Source organism: Thamnophis elegans, chromosome 3, assembly GCF_009769535.1.
Source record: "Thamnophis elegans isolate rThaEle1 chromosome 3, rThaEle1.pri, whole genome shotgun sequence".
Classification (NCBI taxonomy): Eukaryota; Metazoa; Chordata; class Lepidosauria; order Squamata; family Colubridae; genus Thamnophis; species Thamnophis elegans.
This window is the reverse complement of record NC_045543.1, coordinates 37,349,450-37,370,694: the sequence shown is the minus strand read 5'-3', so window position 1 is coordinate 37,370,694 and position 21,245 is coordinate 37,349,450. Positions and strand designations below refer to the sequence as shown.

Below are 21,245 nucleotides of genomic sequence, written 5' to 3'. Positions count from 1 at the left end.
AGGAGTGTTTTTAAAAAATCAACTATAAACTTTATTTTATTACCATATTGGGACTTGATCATGTTATATACACATATAGAGATACAATTACACCATAATTGATAACATTCAAATAGTTTTACTTTCTTAAAATATGCAAATTAAAATTGGTCTTAATGAGCTACTGTTGACATATTAGTGGAAAAAGATATGTATTTTGGAAACTTCTATGATTACATTAATTATCAGGCTATATGAAAGTCAGACCTAAGTTAGTTGCATAAAATGAGTCAAAACGTATACACAGAGGGTGCATACATATATAATTATACAGAAGAACCAAATACAGTTACAGCAAACGAAGTACATACAGTCAACAAGAGGCCTGCTTTGTGCTGCACAATTAATACACAATTTAGGACAGGTGATATTTAGTTTCTCCAGATCAGCTGGTTAGGAAGTTTATCCTAAGATGCCTATGAAGATTTAATGGAGAATTTAGGACGGGACTCACTTTGTGAAGCACTTGCAGGAGACACAGAAGTCGAAGAAAGCATGCTCAATTGGTTCAGATCCAGAGACTGCTTCCGAGATACACAGGGAGGCTTAGGAGGAGGAAGAGCAGAAGGAGGAGGAGGAGGAGGAGGAGTTGGGGATTTGAGATGACTGCTTGACTGCTGTGGACTAAAAATATTACCTGAAAAGCATAATTAATAGATGGATTTGTTCTGTGAACCAACATCAGAAAGAGTATTTCATTTTCTAGAGTTGTTTCCCCAGTTTTTCTACAGTACATATTAGTTATACAGTCCAATATTTGCTTATAAAAAGGATGCAGACCGCCTCACTTTTTTGCACTTGTTTGGAACATAAGTAAGTTCTTTAGATTGCAGTTTCACTATTCCTACTGGAAGGAAACTGAATCTCCCCCCCCCCCCACCTCCAAGCAATGTTACTACTGTGAGAAATTGTCTGCCACAGAAGTCCTGTTTTCCTAGTTTCCAGTCTGCTCATCCATCAGGTGAGTGACAGGATATTATTATTATGCAAGGGGAGTGTGTTCTGAGTAACTTCCTTGCAATTGCCCATACTTTTCTTATCAATAAGATCATAAATATATGTTCACATTCCCTAAAAGATTCACTAAGAAATCTAAACAAGTAAAGCAAAACTTATTCCACACATATCTTCTCAACACAAATGGAAGGTGCTTTGAAACGATATTTACCTGAAGAACTGCTTGCTGAACTTGAAGGTAGCTTGATGGGAGGTGGTCTGTGTTTCACACCTTTTCCCAACACTGAAGACTGTATATAACCTGCCACACCCTCAGTCTGCTAAAATCAAGCATATACCCTTGGAGTCAGAATAAATTTACAGAGGTAATTCTAACAAACAAATATGGAAACTGATAATGCAAGTCAAAATTAGTGTATTTGTATTTTCTCAGGAATGGGAATAAACATTATTACTAGAGTTTTCCTGAGCTCTTTATTATATTCCTAAAAAGATCTCACTTTTTGGGAATTATTTTTAATCAAACCAGTCAAACCAAGAAACCTGTCTCCATACGACAAAACACTTTCATCTCACATTTTATCATCATTTAAACTTTGAGCCCTGAGCCTAGAGTTCAGATCTATACTGAGTGATCTCCCAGAATATTTTTAAAAAGCTTAATCCGATGCGATTAATTCAATTCTGAATCATTTAATAATGGATCTGATGATATTAAATGACTTAATATACAGATTGTCATATTTATATTTTTATCAAAAATTGAATATGAACTTGTTTTCCGAAGTCGTTAAAAGAAAAAAGAAAAATAATCCACCCAGCTCGTCTTTTCATCTTTAAAACTATCCCAATTGTTTTAACCCTTAGAACATGGGCTATATTAAGATGCGTGGACTTCTACTCACAGAATTCCCCAACCAGTGTTGTTGCTTGTGAATTCTGGGATATCTTTATTATTTTCCCATCACATCAGTAGTGGGATTCAATTTTTTTTACTACCGGTTCTGTGGGTGTGGCTTTGTGGGCGTGGCAGGGGAAGGATACTGCAAAATCCCCATTCCCTCCCCACTCTCAAAATTTCTGCTACCGGTTCTCCAGAACCTGTCAGAACTGGCTGAATGCCACCTCTGCATCACATATTAATTTTCTCTTCTAGATGAATACTTTTCAGGCTTTATTTCTATTAAGGAAGATGATCATATTTGCAAATGCTTTCTTTATTTGTTAAAGTACATATAGTATAAAATATTAGGAAAGAAGATTAAACTGAAATGAACAACCTCCTTAACTTTACATATGATTCTCCTCAAGCCCTCACCTCAATAATCTAAAATCGTAATGGCTTGCCCATTAGAATCATAAGTCATGGCGGTTGTTAAAGAAGGCACCCACATGATTGCTTCACTTAACAGCCACAATCCCTTTTCTCCCCACAATGTTATTAAGCAGAGAATGGGGTGCCGCAGAGGATGGGGGAAGCCCCAGGAGACCTGGCACAGGCATAGGCCCACACTGCAGTTCCCAGCATCCCAGAACCTCCTGAGGCAACCTGTACTCTTTCCACCATCCCAATGGGTTCCACACCCATGTTCCTACCTCCATACAAACTTTGGGTCTGCCTCCTGCCCTAATGGGTCCCTTCAGGCTTTGGACCTGTCTCGCACCCTGCTTGATTCTCACAGGCCTTGGACCTGCTTTCTACCCTGCTGGGTCCCCCACCATCCTCTCTCCATCATGGCTCAGTCTACTTACATATTGCACAAATCACTTTGGGGAAGAACTGGCTGATCCACCCCATGGCTTTCCTATAGTAGGGTGGGGGCATGCCCAAGGCCTGCAGGGCCTCAGCCAGGTAGGGGTAGGCCCAAGCCTACTAGTGGGGTAGGATGGGGGCAAAAGAAAGGCGGGAGATGCTGTAGCATCCCTGTGTCACTCGTAAGGGTAAGCCAAATTTTGTTCACGTGGCCATGGGAATGTGCTGTGGCATTAAATTCAGATACAGATAGTAATTTCAGTGCCATCAAAATTTTGGATGGTTGCTGAATAGTCACAAGTTGAAGATTCCCTATATTCTATTCAGATGACCATCAGACAAACTATTTCTTGATATCTTTTCTAGACAATTCAATATTTGCACGTCACAATAATTAGGAATTCTGGAAAATTCTGGCTTTTTGTGAATAACCAATGAAAGAGAATATTTGTAACTCAGGATTGAAATGTGGGGTCCTTGGTGGGGTCCTTTCTAAGCTTGGTTGTTTTCTTGCAGACATTTCATTATCCAAACTAGGTAACATCATCACTGATAGTAAGTAGTGGGATTCATTCTCAATTCATATTCAAGTGGCATACCCTGTCAGTGTTGGTGGGAGTGGCCTATTGTGAATGACCTTCAGAATGATGTGGATAACCATACTTTCATTTTGTTTCTCCCCACTTGAAGGAGAAAAAATAAACAATAATATTAGCTTATTGTATTTCATGAAAGCAAATTCTTAGTTTATAATTTAGGAGCCGTGGGGGCACAGTTGTTAGAATGCAGCATTGCAGGTTAACTCTGCCCATAGCCAGGAGTTTGATCCTGATTGGCTCAAGGTTGATTCGGCCTTTCATAGTAATAACAATAGTGCTTAGTGTTATGTCCACGCAGACATGAGCAGAGACTTTTCCTACTGCTGTCAAGTGTGGGATGTATTTTAAAGTTATTGGTTAATTGGCTGAGAGCTTCTTTTAAAAGGAGCTGTCGGCCGGAAACTGAGGTTAGTTTGTAGTCTGCTCTTATCTTGAATAAATAGCATTGCTGGAATGTGCTCCTCCACGCACAGCATTGCATTGGCGACAAAGGTGGGATTCCTGAGCTTGGAGCCAACACTGAGAACTGTTAATTGAGAGGTCTCAGAGATTAAGAAGCAGTGGCGACTATGTTGTTTTGGAAAGATAATGGCTAACCCACCACAGTTTGCACCATTTGATCCTGAAACACAGACGTGGGATTCTTACTTAATGCTTTTTAACTGTATATTGGAAGCTAATGACTATACAGATAATCTCAAACGAGTGCTTTTCTTGAGCATTTGTGGAAAATAAGTGTTTGAGATGGCAAGGGCCCTCATCGCACCCCAACTCCTTCAGACAGTTAGAACCCTAACCCTAACCCTAATCCTTGGGACATATTATTGTGTAAACTGCAGGAACATTACGCCCCCCGACCATCTTGCATTGCCAGAAGACATGCTTTTTACCATAGGGACTAGACAGAAGATGAGTCTATGTTATATGGTGGCCCTCCAGAAGGCAGCTATCTACTCCGGATTTAGCAACTTAGACGAAGCCATTTGAGGCAGATTGGTCTGTGGGGTTCAGGATGTTCGGTTACAGAGACGATTACTGGCAAAACCGACGTTAACGCTACAAACAGCAGTGGAGGAGTGCACGCCGCTGAATCATCTAAATGATCAACTGAAGAGATATAGATGTCAGGCAGCCCCCAGGCAGCATTCTAGCACCAGAGGATAATAATGCAATTCATCTATAAAGAATGAATAGGCGAAAGTCATGTAATTAAGTCACTAATAAAAAATGAATTTGCATGTTTTTTAGACAGGGCTTAAATGAAACTGTGATATTTTTGAGAGTACAAAGTTATCCTCTAATAGTTAAAAATGACTTACTTCTAGTTCCTTCCCAGGAGAAAGTTGACTGGCATGGATTGATCCACTTGAGTTATGAAAAATCTTCACAGGACATTTAGCTTCATTTTGAACCAGCTCCTGGTATTGGTTGACTACTCTATAACATGAGATAAATATGTCTTTCATGAAATTGCAGAATTTCTATCTAGATAATGAACAATAGCAGAGATCTGCTTATTTTTATATTTCTGCTGGCTATTAATTTATATACATAAGGTACTGAATGAAAACAGTGTATTTAAGCTTACTAAAAATATTCCCTATGGAAGATATTCTACTCTTCTACACAATCATATTTTAGAAACAAATTCTAATTCAGCACTTTTCTTTATTCTGAGTTTAATGTTTGAGTGGATTCTAAGAACAGTTCCTGAGTTTCTGTTGTAATTACAGTATATAATGACAAGAGAAGCATGGATAACAAAAGAAAGTAATTAAGGAAGAAATTAGACACTTTGAAATACAGAATGTGCAATTTAAACAATAAATACAAAGGATTATACCTATCTTTTAGAACTACACTTCAGTTCTTTACTTAAATTTTCTGCAAAACATTCCATGCCACACAAGTGGACAACATCCTAACCTTACACCCCAATACTTGGTGTTAACACTATCCTATTCTGACAATATATACATTTGATGGGTGAAAAAGGTATATTCTAGGCAAAGATCATAGGTTTTAAGACAAACTTCATTTCCAAGAAAAAGAACAAAGAAAACATAAAGCCAATCTGAGGAGTTTTTGCAAGAGCAAACCCAACTACCCGTAGAATCGTGCAAATAGTAATCAGGTACTTACCTTTCTGCTTCCGACTTTGAGCCAATAAGAAAACTGTAAACAATATAATACACGAATTAAAATTAAATAAATATACAATATAGATTATATATGTCACATCAACTGAGCTGAACATACATGAAGTTTGCTTAACACGAAAACCCAACTTCAAGCAGTATTTAATCTCTGATAGTTCACTGGCTAATTCTTTCTCTTCCTCTCAAACTAAATATATGAACTATTACAAAGCATGGAAAGGATGCTGGACTAAATGTGGTCTGATTCAACAGGATTCTTTTTAAACTTTTATGCCCCAAAACCTGGACGATAGTCACCCCATTCCTTAAATTATTTTTGCCAAACAAATATTTTCCAAATATTTCCATTGATACCTCTACTATTCCCTTCACCATGAACTTGTTTCTGCTATACGCCATCCATCCTGACTTTATTTATTAAGATCTAACTTTTCAACTGAACATACATAGCAATGATGTGTGGAAAGTTCCTGTTCTAACAAAGGGTGGAAATACAGGAGGGCTAAAAAAGACTTTACTAGTGTCTTATGAAAATATAGCTGCAATTTTCAGAGATGTATACAGTGGATACTTTCAGAAATAGGTATAGGTAGTCTTTGACTTACAACCATAATGGAACCTCCCATTACTGTCATAAGTGATGAAGGCTGTTTAGTGCAATGGCTTTAATGATGCCTACTCTCTTCTCTCCCTGATGGGGTTGGTAAACACCAGGAGGTGTTAAAGCGGAGCATGGGGTGCCTTGGGACTCACCCAGCTGAATCCAAAAAAGAGTCAATCAAGCAGCAAAAAAGCTTTGCAAAGCCAAAAACAGGAAAAGGAAGCAAAGAAAATCCTTCTGATGGTTGTTTGCGTGGAAGTTTGTTTCCAAAGTTAAGGATGACTCAGTACATGCAGCAAACAGTCACAGAATAAGCTGGTTTGTAAAGGGAGTCAGGCAAGCAGCAAAAGGTTTGGGAATGTTCCTTGGAAAGCTTTTTGCTGTTGTCTGACTCGCTTTAGGACTCAGCTTCTGCTGATACTGTTTGCTTCATGTGTTGAGTTCTTGGTAGCTTTGCAAAGTATTTTTCTTCTCTCCACAAACAACCCCCAGAAGGGTTTCTTTGGTTCCTTTATACCCCCCCCCTTCCTTTAAAAAAATTAAAACCTTTTTCTCTATTCTTTAGCCTGCCAATCACTTATCACGGTAAGTAACTTGCAGATTTTGTCACTTCCTTTCCAGGCACACAGTAAATTTAGTAAATTAAGTGGTTAAAGGGGATCAAGATTAGAGGACAGAGGTGGAGAGTTTAGTTTCAAGATCTAATTGGGAGGGGGAGAAAAATCCACAAGCCTGCCCCCCTCAGCTTTTTTTCTATTTTCTTTATTGGGAAAAAAAGTGAGTTTGAGGAAGAAAAGCAAGGAGATGATTTGCGGAAACTGGTTGTAGAGCTGCCATCTTTGCATGCAGCAGGCTGGTTTCCCCAAAGTCTAACAAGAGCTAGGAAAGATCTGCAGTCTCAACTGTCAGCTGATTGGAGCAGAGGCCTAGTCCATAAACAGGGCTTCTTCATATTTTACAAAATGCCACCAATTGATGGATCACTAAACTTCCTCCCTGGTGTTTCAAACATCAGGATTTCACTACAGCCAAGCAAATAGGCTTGTTTGGAAGCCTTGGTGGCACTGGAATGCAGCGCTCCGACCCTCATCTAGTTGGGCTCTTCCTCTGCTTCTGGGTTGTTTTTTCTTGCTTCATTTTGCTTTGTTCTGCTTTCCGCTAGTAAGCACGCTTCTCTCTTTTGTTCCTTGAATGTTTGTTTGACTCCTTTTAGGACTCAACATTTCCTGCCATTTTTGCAAAGTTTTTGTGGCTAAAGCTTTGGCTTTACTTGCTGCTCAACAAAGGCAGGGCAAATACACAAGTGGGTGGTGCATTGCAGCCCCTCCTTATGGTCAAAAATGTGGGCAGGCTGCCAAGCCCTTAAATTTTGATCTTGCAATCATAGGGAGGCTCCAATGGCTGTAACTTTGGGCATGAATCATAAATACCTTGTTTCATTTTGAATGGTTGCAGAATGGTCATAAATTGAGGATAACCTATATATTTTATTTATTTATTTCTATCCTGCCTTTATTATTTTAGAAATAACTCAAGGTGGCAAACATATTCAACCCACCTTCCTATTTTCCCAACAACAACCCTTAGAGGTGTGCTGTGCTGAGACAGTGACAGGCCCAAGTCACCCAGCTGGCTTTCATGGCTAAGGTGGGACTTGAACATACAGTCTCCTGCTTTCTAACTTAGGTTATAGCTTTATTGATTAGCCTATAGGCCATATCTAAGCACAACTTCTAACTTGAAGTCTTAACTAGTAGACCAAAACTGGCTCATATAGCCATTATGGTTAGATAAAAGTCTGATCTGACAACATTAAAACAATTAAATCTATTTTATCGCTATCAACCTACATGAAATTGCAGCTAAAACATTACTGAAGATTTGAAAACACACCAGGCACACAAATTGAAAATGAAAAGAAGCCTGATCACAAAGTAAAAGTCAGGACAGGTAACCCGGAACCCACATGCTGTCAGGAAAGTGAAAATTAAGAACGAGTTAAGGTAAGAACAGTAAATATGAAAAAAAGAATTTTTGTAGGTATGTATATTCAAATTAAAAGAATTAGTACTATCCCCTGCTCAATGAAGACAGCAAAATGCTAACAAATAGTGAAGAAAAGGCAGAGCTTACTCAACTACTATTTTGATTTGTTGGTTCCACCCAACAAAAAGCACCTTCAAGGGTATGTGAATAATGGCAGGATGAAGAGGCAGAGCTGAAACTTGAGACTGATAGAAACGTGGTTGGGAATTTATATTGACTGAATTTAAATCTTCAGATTCTAGAAGAATTAATGTTCTGCCATTATTTCTAAGAAATCCTGAAGAAGGGGTAAAATATGAAATCACTGGAAGAATGCAAACATTAAAAGAGGGGGCAAACTACAGTCAGTCTGACGTAGATATATTATGGCAAGATGCTAGAGGAAACCATAAGGACATTGTTCTGTAAGCCTGTTAAAAACAATGCCATGATTACTAGAAATCAGCCTGGATATATCAAGAATTAATGAGGTAATATTACATCATTAAAAAAAAATAACTTCCTTTATAAATTATGGTGATGCTGTTGACATAATAGATGTTGATTTCAGCAAAGCATTTAGCAGTGCTAATTTGCAAACTAGATAAGGGTGGCCAACTGGGTGTATTCTGAGTAAGATTTCTCGGGCTTCATCAATGGCCCATCAGAGTGGAAAGAGATATCAAATGAAATACATTCAAATTAAATCTGGATCCTTTATGCTCATTTTTGGGCGAAGAAGTGGAGGAAATGCTCATAAAATGTGTTGAGAACTTATTGGATGGAGTAGCCAATATCACAGAAGACAAAGTAAAATTCAAAACTATTTTGATGGGAGGAAAGGAACAGAATAAAATATATCAGAAGCAGCTGCAAAGTTCTCAATTTGAGACATAAAAACCAAATGCTTCGGTAACTTCATTTGTGAAAAAGTATTGAACAATAATTGACTTCAAACCTGATATAATAAGATTAACTACCCAAAGGGCACATACAATTTTAAAATTGATTAAGGTCTGGTCAGTTGCAGGCATATAGATATGCATGTACACAACATCTCATCTGTTGTGATCCACAAGGTGAAAAAGATACCCACCCCTGCAGTATAAAATTAACATCAATGCTTTTTTCTAAAACTGAAAGATGTACTCACTGTGATGGACTTTCGTTATCCTCATCATTTTTAAGAGTCTGTATTTTACCATAGTACAATGGATTTCCAAGGGACTGAAAAATTGTCAATTTTGTCTTCTGAAAATGATTGCCACTTTCACATTCAAACACATAATCATCTTTTATTTCCTATGAAATAGAAAAAAACACTTATAACTATTAAACAACATATTTATGATGTGCTTAGCTTGTTATACAGTTGTACAGAGAACAGCAACCTTTGGGAGTCTTGAGAATACAAGAGTCTTCATAAATTATTTTGTTTGGATCAGTGGTGGGTTGCTGCTGGTTCGGACTGGTACGGCCGTACCAATAGTGGCCTGGAGGAGCTGAGAGTGTACCAGTACGGTGGCTCGTTTGGCACATCGGCGGTCTATAGCTGTATTTATGCCAAAAAGGCACATTGCCCACACGTGCACAGCATGCAGTGCCTGCGTGATCCCCAACAAGCAGCTGGTTGTCACAGGGGCGGTGGATTGCAGGCGTTTGCACAAACAGACTGCGATCAGCGTACTGGTAACAGCAACCCACCACTGGTTTGGATGATATGTTTCATTTGGTAATGGATAAGATTACTGGGCTATGTAAAAAACTAAATCTAACATCCTATTATGTGTGTATCCTCTTATGTCCTCCTCCAAGATAACCTTACCCCATACTACATAGCTCTTTAAAGGTGACAACCAGGATCTTTTTATATATATATATATAAATAAAGTTTTTTTATTTTTTGTTCTCTATATACATTCACATAATTATTATTCTTTTTTTTACATTCATAATTCTAATACATTTGTCATTCCATTTATAGAATTGTAATATTCCATTCGGGTTGTTTTGTTTACCATCCCTCACCAATTTTGACACCCCCTTCTTCTCCTTTCCTTTTCGCCCTCCCTCCCTTCTCTACTTCCTTCCTTCCTCTTTCCCCTTCCTTCTTCCCTTACCTCTCCCCTCCTCCTCTTCCCCTTCCTACCCTCTCTCCTTCTCTGCTTTCCCCTTCTATCTTCCTCTCCTCACCTTCTCTCTTCCTTCCCTCCTTTTCCTCTCTTCCCCTTTCTTTCTTTTTCTGTTGCTGCAGGTGTCTCTTTCAGCTGTTAATTTCTATTTTCTTGGGGTGGTATTTCCGAAAACCCCAAAATCTTTATATATCATTTCTTGTTTTTTAAAAAAAGAATATTTTTCTTTTTTGGTCAGACAAAAACAGACAACAAATAACACATAGAACCTTCTTCAATCACGTACAGCGTGTCGTTTGTTTGTAAAGTTTTTGTGCATCACTTCCATAGTCCTCACTTTCAAATGTATGTAAGATCACAAATTATCAACTCATTTCAAACAAGTTCTCATATCATCAATCCAGTATATTATATAATAAATTATTATAATTATTAAACATTCATTTGACTATAAATTACTTTTACATCCTTTTGTATGAAATATCCTAAAGGTAAAACTATATAATAGCATTCCATTCAATAACATTTCATCTTTCTAACATATTCTAAATAAAAATTGATTATATTTAATAACAAATACTTTTAAGTCTCCTCTCGTAGTCCTCATTTGCAGTTTGTATAAAATTTCATAGCCTTAATCTAGTACCAATATATGTATTATTATTAATATTACTCATTTATATGACTATATACAATACTCTAAATTTAACTAAGTTTGACTTAATTTTTATTATAAACTTTCACTACATCAACCTGCATCTTTCCAGTATTAGTGCAGTTTTATATCTCGTGTCATTTGTGGAATGAATATTCTGGTTGTTTTCTTAGTGGGTCTTTTATGGACTTCTTTTCGCAACTTGTTGCTCATTGTATATCTTATGAGCACTCGAAACCCTCCATCTGTCCTTTCATCAACTTATCTTTTATCTTATCACTGATGTTTCAGTCAAGATTTTTCTCCTTACTTCCATCAAATTTTCTCTTTTTTCTTCTTCTGTACTTTGAGGTCTGAGGTAGAGTTCCAGTCCACCTATCTCCCCTTTCCATAGTCCACTCTTACTATTTCCAATCACGCTCAGTATGCTGTCCGACCACCACTGAACACGACACATAAGTTGAAATGGCAAGATTGGGCCAAGAAATATCTGAAGACAGATTTTTCAAAGGTTTTATGGACTAATGAGATGAGAGTGACTCTTGACAGAGCAGATGGAAAATAAAATAAAATAATTTTTTTGTAATTAATAAAATAAAATTTTATTTTATTAATTACAAAAGATTGGAATTATCGCTGTTGGACAACTGATCTTTGTCTGTATGATACCTATAGTTGAGACGCAATAGAATTCTGAATACAATAAACTGGTTTATTCACACACTCAACAGCAGCTTATACACAATTACATTCTATTGCTAAGAAGTTGCCCACTTGAAGAATTCACAAGTGTTCTGTTTTACCGAATAATTGAAAATGATCTGCAGAATTTTTCTTTAGTCACCTCAATGCAATCATGAACAAATTATTCATTACATTGCATTTCCAATTTTTGCTAAAAAAAAAAAAAATAGTTCTTGGAAATTAAAAATTTACTACTACCCACATGAATTGGCCAGACACTTGGTTGTGAATCATCGGGTTTCATAGATTTTTCCACTTTAGCATATTTTTCCACCTTGAGAAATAAGAAAACCAAATTAAAGTGCAAGTGAATAAAAGCAACACTTGAATAAGGCATACATTTTATAAATAATATAGTTTTTTTTTAAAAAAAATAGTTATCATTTTGGTAATTTTAAGAAATCTAATCAACATAGTTCAATCTCCTCTGGAGCCAGACGGACATGTAGTCCTATTCTAGCTGAGCCTTTCAGCCCAAAAGACTATCTATGCTGGATTAACCAGTTGATTACGTATAACTCTAATGAGGATTTTTAAAAATTACTTGTAATGACATTCATCTTTAGAAATAGGGAGGATAAAACATTCCCAGAAAAACTCTCACAACAAATTTACTGACATCAGCAAAAGAATCCTTCATTTCTAAAAAAAAAAAAAAATATTCAACATTTTAAATAATTACATAATTAGGCAATGGGTTAATTAGAATAAATTAAATTGTCACAAAATAGCAAACAGGTTTAGGATTTCACCGAAACACCTTCACCAGCTTGGGTGATAGAAGGAAAGCTTGGTAAATCTGTAAACTTACATCTATTTCAGATGGTGCAGTCAAATAGCAGGGGTTCTGTTTCCACATATCAACACACTAAAAGAAGGGCAAACATATATAAATGGTCATCAGGATCGATACATTTCACAACTGTATTATTTTAAAAGCTTCTTAAAATAAGCATACATTTCCAGCTTTGGAAATTTTGAGATCATACTGTTGGCTTCCTCTTCTCTCCTTTCTTTTTTGTAAATAATCAAATAGCTTGAACTGTGGTGGAATGGTACTTTGAGACACCTCCTGCTGGTAATTCAGAGATGGCCTGGAATATTTCTTGAAACATCTGTAAGATATTGCAAGGATCATGTAAAGAAAATTTATATTTTTGAACACATTTGTACAAGCATTTATAAGCATTATATGCAAATCATGATTTAATAATGTAGTTGCAAAGCTGCTGTGCAATTCCTTTTAAATCAAGGAAATTAAGTCAATTGTAAGCTTATATCTTCAATTTGTAAAATATTTGCATTTAATTTTGTAAATATATATATATTAAATTTGTAAATATATTATATTTACAATTCCTTTTCTGTAGTGGTTAAGACACCAGGCTAGAAACCAGGAGACTTAGACAAGGGGTGTCAAACTCACGGCCCACATCATGCTCTGGCCACACCCACATTTAGTGAAGGGGCAGAAGTTGCAATATGCCATGTGATAACAATGTGTCATCATGAGTTTGACACAAAGTTAGCTGGATGAGCTATCACTTTCTTTTGGCCAGTCACTTTCTCTCAGCTTAGAGAGAGGGGCAATGGCAAGTGACTATTGAAAAACCTTTGCAAGAAAACTGCAGGCCTAATCCAGAGAATTGGATACGACTAAACCAAAGGGAAAAAACTTTTATTAATTAATATACATTTACAATTGTATTGCAAATCCAAAGGTTTTTTCCCTAAAATATATTTGCATTCAGTATTCTAGGTTATTGTATAGGTTTTTAAAAGTTATCTAACTTGAATGTAATCAACCTTTCCCCCAGTATAACAGAAAGCAAATTTTTGCAAAGATTCTCTAAAGATGAATATTTTCCAGTACCGTTTCATTGGCTGAGTATTCATTTTTTGCTTATTATACAAAAGCTGGTTTGCTGTGCACGTAACAGCAATTGATGGATCTAGACACAGAGGTTCTGCTGTTGCCAGTATCAGTTGACTTTCTAATAGAAGTTTGTCTTCCTAAAACACAAATGCAGAAGATTCTAAAAGAGCAATAATTCTTTAATGCTAAATTTATATGCACATTTTTACAAGTTAGTCCACTGATGTCAATATATTTCATTTTCAATATTTATGTAGACAATAATTAGTTTCATTCTTATCAATGTGCTAGATTAAGTTGATTCTTAAACATACTGTATGTGTAAATATTAATAGACAAGTTTTCCTTTTGAATCTATTGGGTTTGACTTTTTAGTTCCAATAATTTTCAAGACTGAGTAGTACTGCCATTTTAGAAGTAGATAAATTTATATTTAACATTATTTTAGTAACATATTTAATAATACCCATATTCTAGTTACACACAAAAAAGTACAGCAAGTCAGAAATTGCTCAATTTCTAGAATTTAAGAGCTACAGTTGCTGTCAAATATTAACTATTTGTTTATTAACTATTTACTATCATGTCTTAACCAGAGAAAAGGAAAACAAACTAGAAATTGGTCATATAAGTAATGATTATGTATTCATTTAAAACACTAATTTGATGGGTTGTTCAACTAAGAATTATTAAATAAAATATTGCTTAACACAATGTGTGCCACATATAAGAATGGCAGCACATACACAACCATTGTTTGCCATCCATCATATCAGTTCAGATAACAAGTGGGACTCTATAGGAGTATACTTATTGATTGCTTTCCTACTTCTTTCTCCTTGCAGCCCATTTTGCTGTTGTCTCCCGTATGTTATTCTGAAAGATCAAAAGATCTCCCAGAAGATAATAAAAGATGGCATGTGAAAGATGCAAGTAGAAGGACAGAGAAATAGGCATATTTTCAATTCACATGAGAAAATGTCTCAATTTTGCCCAATGTTATAATTAGCAAATCAAATATGGATGTTTCTAGCATCTGCCATATCATGAGAGGATGCGTACATATGGTGCCCCAGCCATCAAGAATATTGCTCATATTTTATTTGAATGTCAACCATGTACCCTTTTAGGCTTAGATACTTAATATCCTTACTTGAAGGAACAGCCCACTGGGATTTGAATCAGATTGTCCTATTTCCTCCAGGATTCTAATCTACAGATTAGGAGCAGAACTGCTAAATGTATAGTTAAAGCAGTTAAGAACCCATTGTGAACATATTGGAGCATGCTGTAAAAATGACACACTTATCTGAATGTTGATTCTTTGTGTTTACTACACATGTATTTTATTGCTGTAATTTTAAAATCTATTTTGCCCTGGAATTAGATTCTGTACTCTATTTTTGTTTTTTTATGGTTGTAAGACTAATCATCTATCTATCTATCTATCTATCTATCTATCTATCTATCTATCTATCTATCTATCATCTATCTATCTATCATCTACAAAATAATCAAAATAGGCATACTACAGTTACAGTATGTCCTGAATGTGGAATGGCTGCTACAGGTTTTTTGAGTTTGGGAGATTTTGTTTCACATTATTTAACAATTATTCTCAAAATAAAGATAAGAACTAACAAGGTGGAAAATTTAGAGAAATAAATTCTCTAAATAAGAAGGAATTTAGCAGTGGACAGCTTTCCTTCTGAAACTGATGCTTCATCAGTGGAGGTTTGTAAGCAAACATTGGACAACTATATTTAGAATGGTACAAAAATTTCTGCGTGGGGCAGGGGATGGACTAGATGACTTCTGAGTTCTCTTCCAATCCTTCAATCAATCAATCAGAATAGAGCTGGAAGGGATCTTGGCGGTCATCTAGTCCAAACAGGAAATCCTATAGAATTTCAGATAAGCAGCCACAACTTCTAATTCTGTAACTCAAATGTTCTGCCATAAGAAACAATTGCAACTAGGAACCAAGTCCACACTTTTTATTTCTGGTTTCTGAATAAGATGCTAAACTTGCACCTAAGTTGTATCAACAACTTATGGCCACAATTGGGATTGGAATTTGGGTGGTAAGTTGTGGTCGTAAGTCAAGGCATCCACATGATTTTATGACCATTTTTACAACAGTCATTAAACAAATCACATGGTCATAAATCTGAATCCATTCTTGTGAATGGGCATATTTTTGTTGGAAACTGGCAAGTAACACTAGAAACTGGTAAAAACATTGCAAATCATGGTGATATACCCATGAGATGCTACAGCCGTGTGTGCAACCAGAAGTGCTTTATGGGCCGCAAAGCACGCTTTGCGGAGGACTACCTGTATTCTTTACTTGAATGAATTTCCTTTGAATAAAATATTTTTTCAACATAGATATTTGGAAAAGTGGTATTTTTTTCTGATATGTTAGTTTTCATTATGGAAGAACATTCCATCATATTCCAAATACAGGCTTGCTATTTGAAAATTATTTGTTCGGTGGTTCATTGAATAAGCTAATACCAATCTTACACCAGAAATACAGCTTACACCAAAAATGTATCTTAGTTCAGAAATTTCTGGACTACCAACTTATAATATCACAAGGCTTATATAACTTTGTTTCTACCTGTGTCCACTTGTGGTTGTCACTTGTAATAGAATGCACATCACAAATCAAGGTCTAGGGAAAAAGGAGGGTAACCATTTGTTATGAAATATAAATGAAAGTTAACTGAAGCTTTAGCAATTGCAGTTCTTGAAAGCATGAGGAGTTTACCTGCATTGTTGGGCGCAAAAGAATGTGTTTGCTTTGATACGTTGGAGATTTCAGATTACCAGACTGTCTATAGTCACGTATTTCTGTTATGACACTCCCACAATGGAAAATATTAATCTGTTTAGAAAATAAACATAGAATTACACAGTCATTATTAATGTTTTTAACACAGATTTTTAACAGTTTGATTATACTTAAGTAGAATCAAAATGATAATTACATCTTAGGAACAATTGTTAAATGCATCTTCTATCAATATATCAGAAGAATTAGGATGGTACCAGGTCATATAAAAAATGATACTTGCTTTCAAATTTTTTAGACAAACTCAAAGTTCTAAATCATATACTAAGGAACAATTCTGGTCAAATTATGACATGAACTTTGACGCATATGACAAACAATAGTTCAAAATAAATTCCTTTCTAATTTTTAATTTAGAAATGCCCTAGAAAAAGGAACTAAGTGGAGGGGGGGACATAAGAAACTAAGTCTTAGTATACTGCCGATCTAGTTTTATTTTGCCTTGTTTTATCCTTAAACTTATATAATCATAATCATACTCACTGAGGCATTAAAGCATTATTCAAATCATGGTTTCTCACTGAATCAGAAATCATAGCTTGTCAAATAAAATATTATGTTAATTATGTTTGCCTTAGCTGTGTTTTGATGTGAACTCTAAAATGAGTCTGTGAAAATAAGTAGGTTAGTGTAATGTTGCTAGTAATATTACTAGCAATTTAAATAATATTTAAGGCTAAAGCAACTATAGAAATCTAAGTAACCATTTTGCCTTAGGGTCATATGGATCATAAATGGTGAATTACAGCCTTGATTTTACAAAGGAACATACATCTATATATGCACACATTTTGTCAGGGATGTTTATCTTTTTACTGTCAATCCAGACTAGGATTTATATTTTTCTACAACTAATAGCAATCTTCTTCTCCTGTTTAACTGTTAATTGGCTTGCCACATGGAACAATTGTTAAGGTTGCAATTTTTCTAGATTTACTCTGTTCAGTTTTGTCTGTTAACAGCTATCACTCTTGTTCTACACACTGCCTACATAGTGGTATCTGTGTATATCCCAACTGACTGTCATACATGCATAAGTAAGGTTGATATTATATTACACCAAAAATGCATTAAAATCCATAAATAATCATGCAAATTCTTTTCAAACCTGAGATTTTTCAAGAAGGTCAACTAAAATAGGGGGTAGCTCCTCAGCATCCAAATATTCAAGTATTTCTCCTTCTTCATAAGGAAGTCGAATGGTTTCTGAATCTGTTTTAAAACAAAATAAAACTCAGCAAGCATCTATTACTCACAACAAAAGCAACTCTGATATGGTTTGAATCAGGCTTCCACCTACTGGAATAATATTTCAAAATATTACACTGGTGCACAATTATTAGGCAAGTGAGTATTTTAACCATATATCATTTTTATGCATATTTTCCAACTCCAAGCTGCATAAACTCAAAAGCTCATAAGCATATCAGGTGAGGTGTATTTGTGTAATGAGGAAGGGGGTGGCCTAAACAAGGGGTGCATCATTATTAAACAGCTTCTTTTCCTCAGGCAAAATGAGCCAAAAGAGGGATTTAACTGACTTTAAAAAGTCAAAAATGGTATAAAGTCTTTCAGAGGGATGCAGCACTCTTGAAATTGCTAAGATATTGGGACGTGATCACAGAACCATCAAACACTTCGTTGAAAATAGTCAACAGGGTCGCAAGAAACATGTTGAGAAGAAAGACACACATTAACTGCTAAATATTTGAAGCTACCAGGAACCCATTATCCTCCAGTGCTGTCATATTCCAGAACTGCAACCTACCTGGAGTGCCCAGAAGTAAAAGGTGTTCAGAGACATGGCCAAGGTAAGGAAAGCTGAAATCCAAACACCACTGAACAAGACACATAAGTTGAAATGGCAAGACTGTGCCAAGAAATATCTAAAGACAGATTTTTCAAAGGTTTTAATGGACTCATTAGATGAGAGTGACTCTTGACAGACCAGATGGACAGGCCCGTGGCTGGATCAGCAACTGATACAGAGCTCCACTTCAACTCAGACACCAGCAAGGTGGAGCTGGGATACTGGTATGAGCTGGTATTATGAAAGATGAGCTAGTTGGATCTTTTCAAGTTGAAGATAGACTCAAAATCAACTCCCAAACCTATTGCCAGTTTTTAGAAACTTGAAATTGCTAAGATATTGGGACATGATCACAGAAGCATCAAATGTTTTTTTGCAAATAGTGAACAGGGTCGCAAGAAACATGTTGAGCAAAAAGACATTAACTGTTAAAGATTTGAAGCTACCAGGAACCCATTATCCTCCAGTGCTGTCATATTTCAGAACTGCAACCTACCCGGAGTACACAGAAGGTAAAGAAGGCTGAAATCCAACCACCACTGAACAAGGCGGGCGTCATCAGGGGAATGTGGTTCTGCAGCTGAGTAGCCACAATAAGGTGGTACAGTTAAAAAAGGATGCTGCAACCGCAGCCTTAATAGCTCACGCCGATGCTTGCAAAGTCTTGTGTAGGGTGAGTTCGGCCGTTTTATTGTCTGTTTTAAGCTTGTCCGCAACATCCCCTGAAACTAGGGCCGAAAATGTGGCCAGAGCCGCGACTAGAGCATCTATTGTTGGAACCTGTAGGGCATCTGAAAATTCCTTGTCCGTGTTATAAAACCGGCGATCATTGCTGCCGGGATCGGGGGTGACCCAGGATGAGCCCATTGGTTCTTGACAACTTCCAGAAGAAGGGGTGGAGCAGGCACCCTCCTCCTTTTCTGTAGATGTCTTAGAAAACATGATCTTGCCAGGCTCATCCTGAGTTGTGGCAGTAGCTGGAGCAGCCGTTCCAGGGCCCAATTTGGTAGTGGAACGAGCGTTGTTGAGAAGTGACTTGAAGAAGGCGGGGGGAAAAAGCTCTGAAAGGCTGGGGTATCTAGAACAGGTGTCCACTTGTTCTCTGATAGTTCAAGGTCCTTGTGAACTTCCTCCCCCACCAGTGATATCTCGCTAGTGAGGGATGGAGAGGCTGGCCTCTGGACCTCCCAAGAGACCGATGATTGACCCAAAGACTGGGCTCTGGTGCCCCCCTTTGCTTTTCTGGAAACCTGGGTTGACCGCTTCTGTAACCTCATGCCTGAAGCAATGCCCAGGGAAATGGCTGAAGTCACTATCTTCTGTAGGCTCTCTGGCACATTATCCAGATCAGCCAGATCCTCATAAGGGCCTGCAGCTTCCTCCTCTGCGTCTCTCTGGGGAGCTAGGCTGAGCCTAGGCATCAGATAATCCCTAGAAGTGGCCTCCAGGGGATTTCCTATCACATCCCTGATGGCACTGAGTGAAACAGAAGGTGAAGGAGAAACCTCCAGTCGACTATGGCTTCTAGGTCCGACAGGAGATAGTGGAGGTGAAGGAGGACTGGAGAGCCTAATTGGTGATCTAGACCTGGGAGAAGGGCTAGACCTATGTGCCTGCACCTCCCTTTGTCGCTGTGCTTGAGCAACCCTCTTCTCCAGCACATGTTGCCGGCACTGTTCCTAAGAGTAGCCAGGTGAAGAATCAGCAACCCCAGGGGAAGCCTCCTGTTCTGGGGCCTCGATGCCGACTTCGGACCTGGCGTCCGCCATTTTTATCTCCCGCAGGAGATACTCATGCCAGCACCTTCTCATGGAGGCAATGGAAGGGCCCTCTAGCCGGAGTGGCTACTGCTCTCTCAGGCACCGCAGTGTAGCTCCACGTGGCTGTTTTGCAGCACTGTCTGGCACCCACGGCTTCCTCGCACTGCCATCTAACACACGCAGCCGCTTTAAGTTTCTGTCTGGCACGGTCAACGTCACCAAAATGGCTACCGGGCCCACACAGCCACTCCAAAATGGCCTCCCCAGCCTGTGTGGCCACTCCAAATTGGCCACCCAGTATACGTGGCCATTTGAAAGCTTTCAGAGTGTTGCGACGAAGGCAAAGAAGCCGCTTGACTAAAAATCACTTGCGACGATAGGAGAAGATACCCGGGAATCCGTTGCTCAAAGCCAGTCACTCTCAGTGCCAGGAATTGCCTAGGCTTTGCGTGGCTAATGGCCCGGAGCGGAAAGCTGAAATGGCACTCCGGTGCCTCAACAAGTGGCAACGGAACGGCCCCCTTACAATGCCAGCAGCTTTCCTTTAAAAATTTAGAAAAATAGCCAATTAAGGTAAAAGAGAAAATTTGCTCAGGAGCAAATTTGCTCAGGAGCAAATTCTAATCATAGTCACCTCAACCAGACTGAGTGACAAACTGAAACTACAGAGGAAGAGGCGTGGCTTCAAGATTGACACCCAGTCTTGACCACTCAGGCTGTGATAACCCAATTGTGACCCCTCCCACGATGCCCTGGAGAACAGTACACCTCTCTGAACAGTGTCTGGGAGGTTGTGGTTGTTGCTGCACAAAAAGTTGATTGTCAACAGATCAAGAAACTGACAGACTCCATGAATGGAAGGTTTATGATTGTTCTTGAAAAAAAAAGTGTCTACATTGGTCACTGATTTTTTTTTGAAACATCAGAAATGTTTATTTGTACATTTTGAGTTATTATTCTCACTTTAACAGATGCAAATAAACAAGTAAGATGGACAAATTTTCATTTTTTATTTAGTTGCATACCGTTTCCCCGAAAATACGACATATCTTGAAACTAAGGCCATGCCACATTTTTCAGGTGAGCAAAAATATAAGCCCCCCCTGAAAATAAGCCCCCTAGACAATGCCCCCCCTCTGGCCAGGCAGAGCAACGCTCACCAACCTACTGGTATCCCGAAGGCATCAAGCCGCAGGAACCGGGGGGGGGGGGGGAGAGAGGCACTTGCGTTGCTTGGTGCCTTCGGGATACCGCTAGGTCAGTGAGCGGTGTTGT

At 37.7% G+C, this 21,245-nt stretch overlaps 1 protein-coding gene across 13 annotated transcripts in view; it reads right to left on the bottom strand.

Moving 5' to 3' along the window:
- The window catches only part of SUPT20H (SPT20 homolog, SAGA complex component), a 37,420-nt gene that overhangs the window by 7,582 nt on the left and 8,593 nt on the right, over positions 1-21,245 (bottom strand). For 12 of the 13 annotated variants that reach the window (XM_032213273.1, XM_032213277.1, XM_032213280.1 and 9 more), the window contains exons 7-18: positions 17,509-17,612; positions 16,317-16,433; positions 16,167-16,220; positions 13,538-13,677; positions 12,623-12,779; positions 12,476-12,532; positions 11,867-11,938; positions 9,287-9,435; positions 5,491-5,523; positions 4,668-4,785; positions 1,208-1,316; positions 494-676 (exon numbers count right to left, since the gene is read on the bottom strand). In XM_032213273.1, the coding sequence (XP_032069164.1) occupies positions 494-676; positions 1,208-1,316; positions 4,668-4,785; positions 5,491-5,523; positions 9,287-9,435; positions 11,867-11,938; positions 12,476-12,532; positions 12,623-12,779; positions 13,538-13,677; positions 16,167-16,220; positions 16,317-16,433; positions 17,509-17,612 (1,293 nt within the window). The remainder of the gene's footprint in view (positions 1-493; positions 677-1,207; positions 1,317-4,667; positions 4,786-5,490; positions 5,524-9,286; positions 9,436-11,866; positions 11,939-12,475; positions 12,533-12,622; positions 12,780-13,537; positions 13,678-16,166; positions 16,221-16,316; positions 16,434-17,508; positions 17,613-21,245) is intronic. The other variant, XM_032213278.1, reaches the window with a different exon arrangement.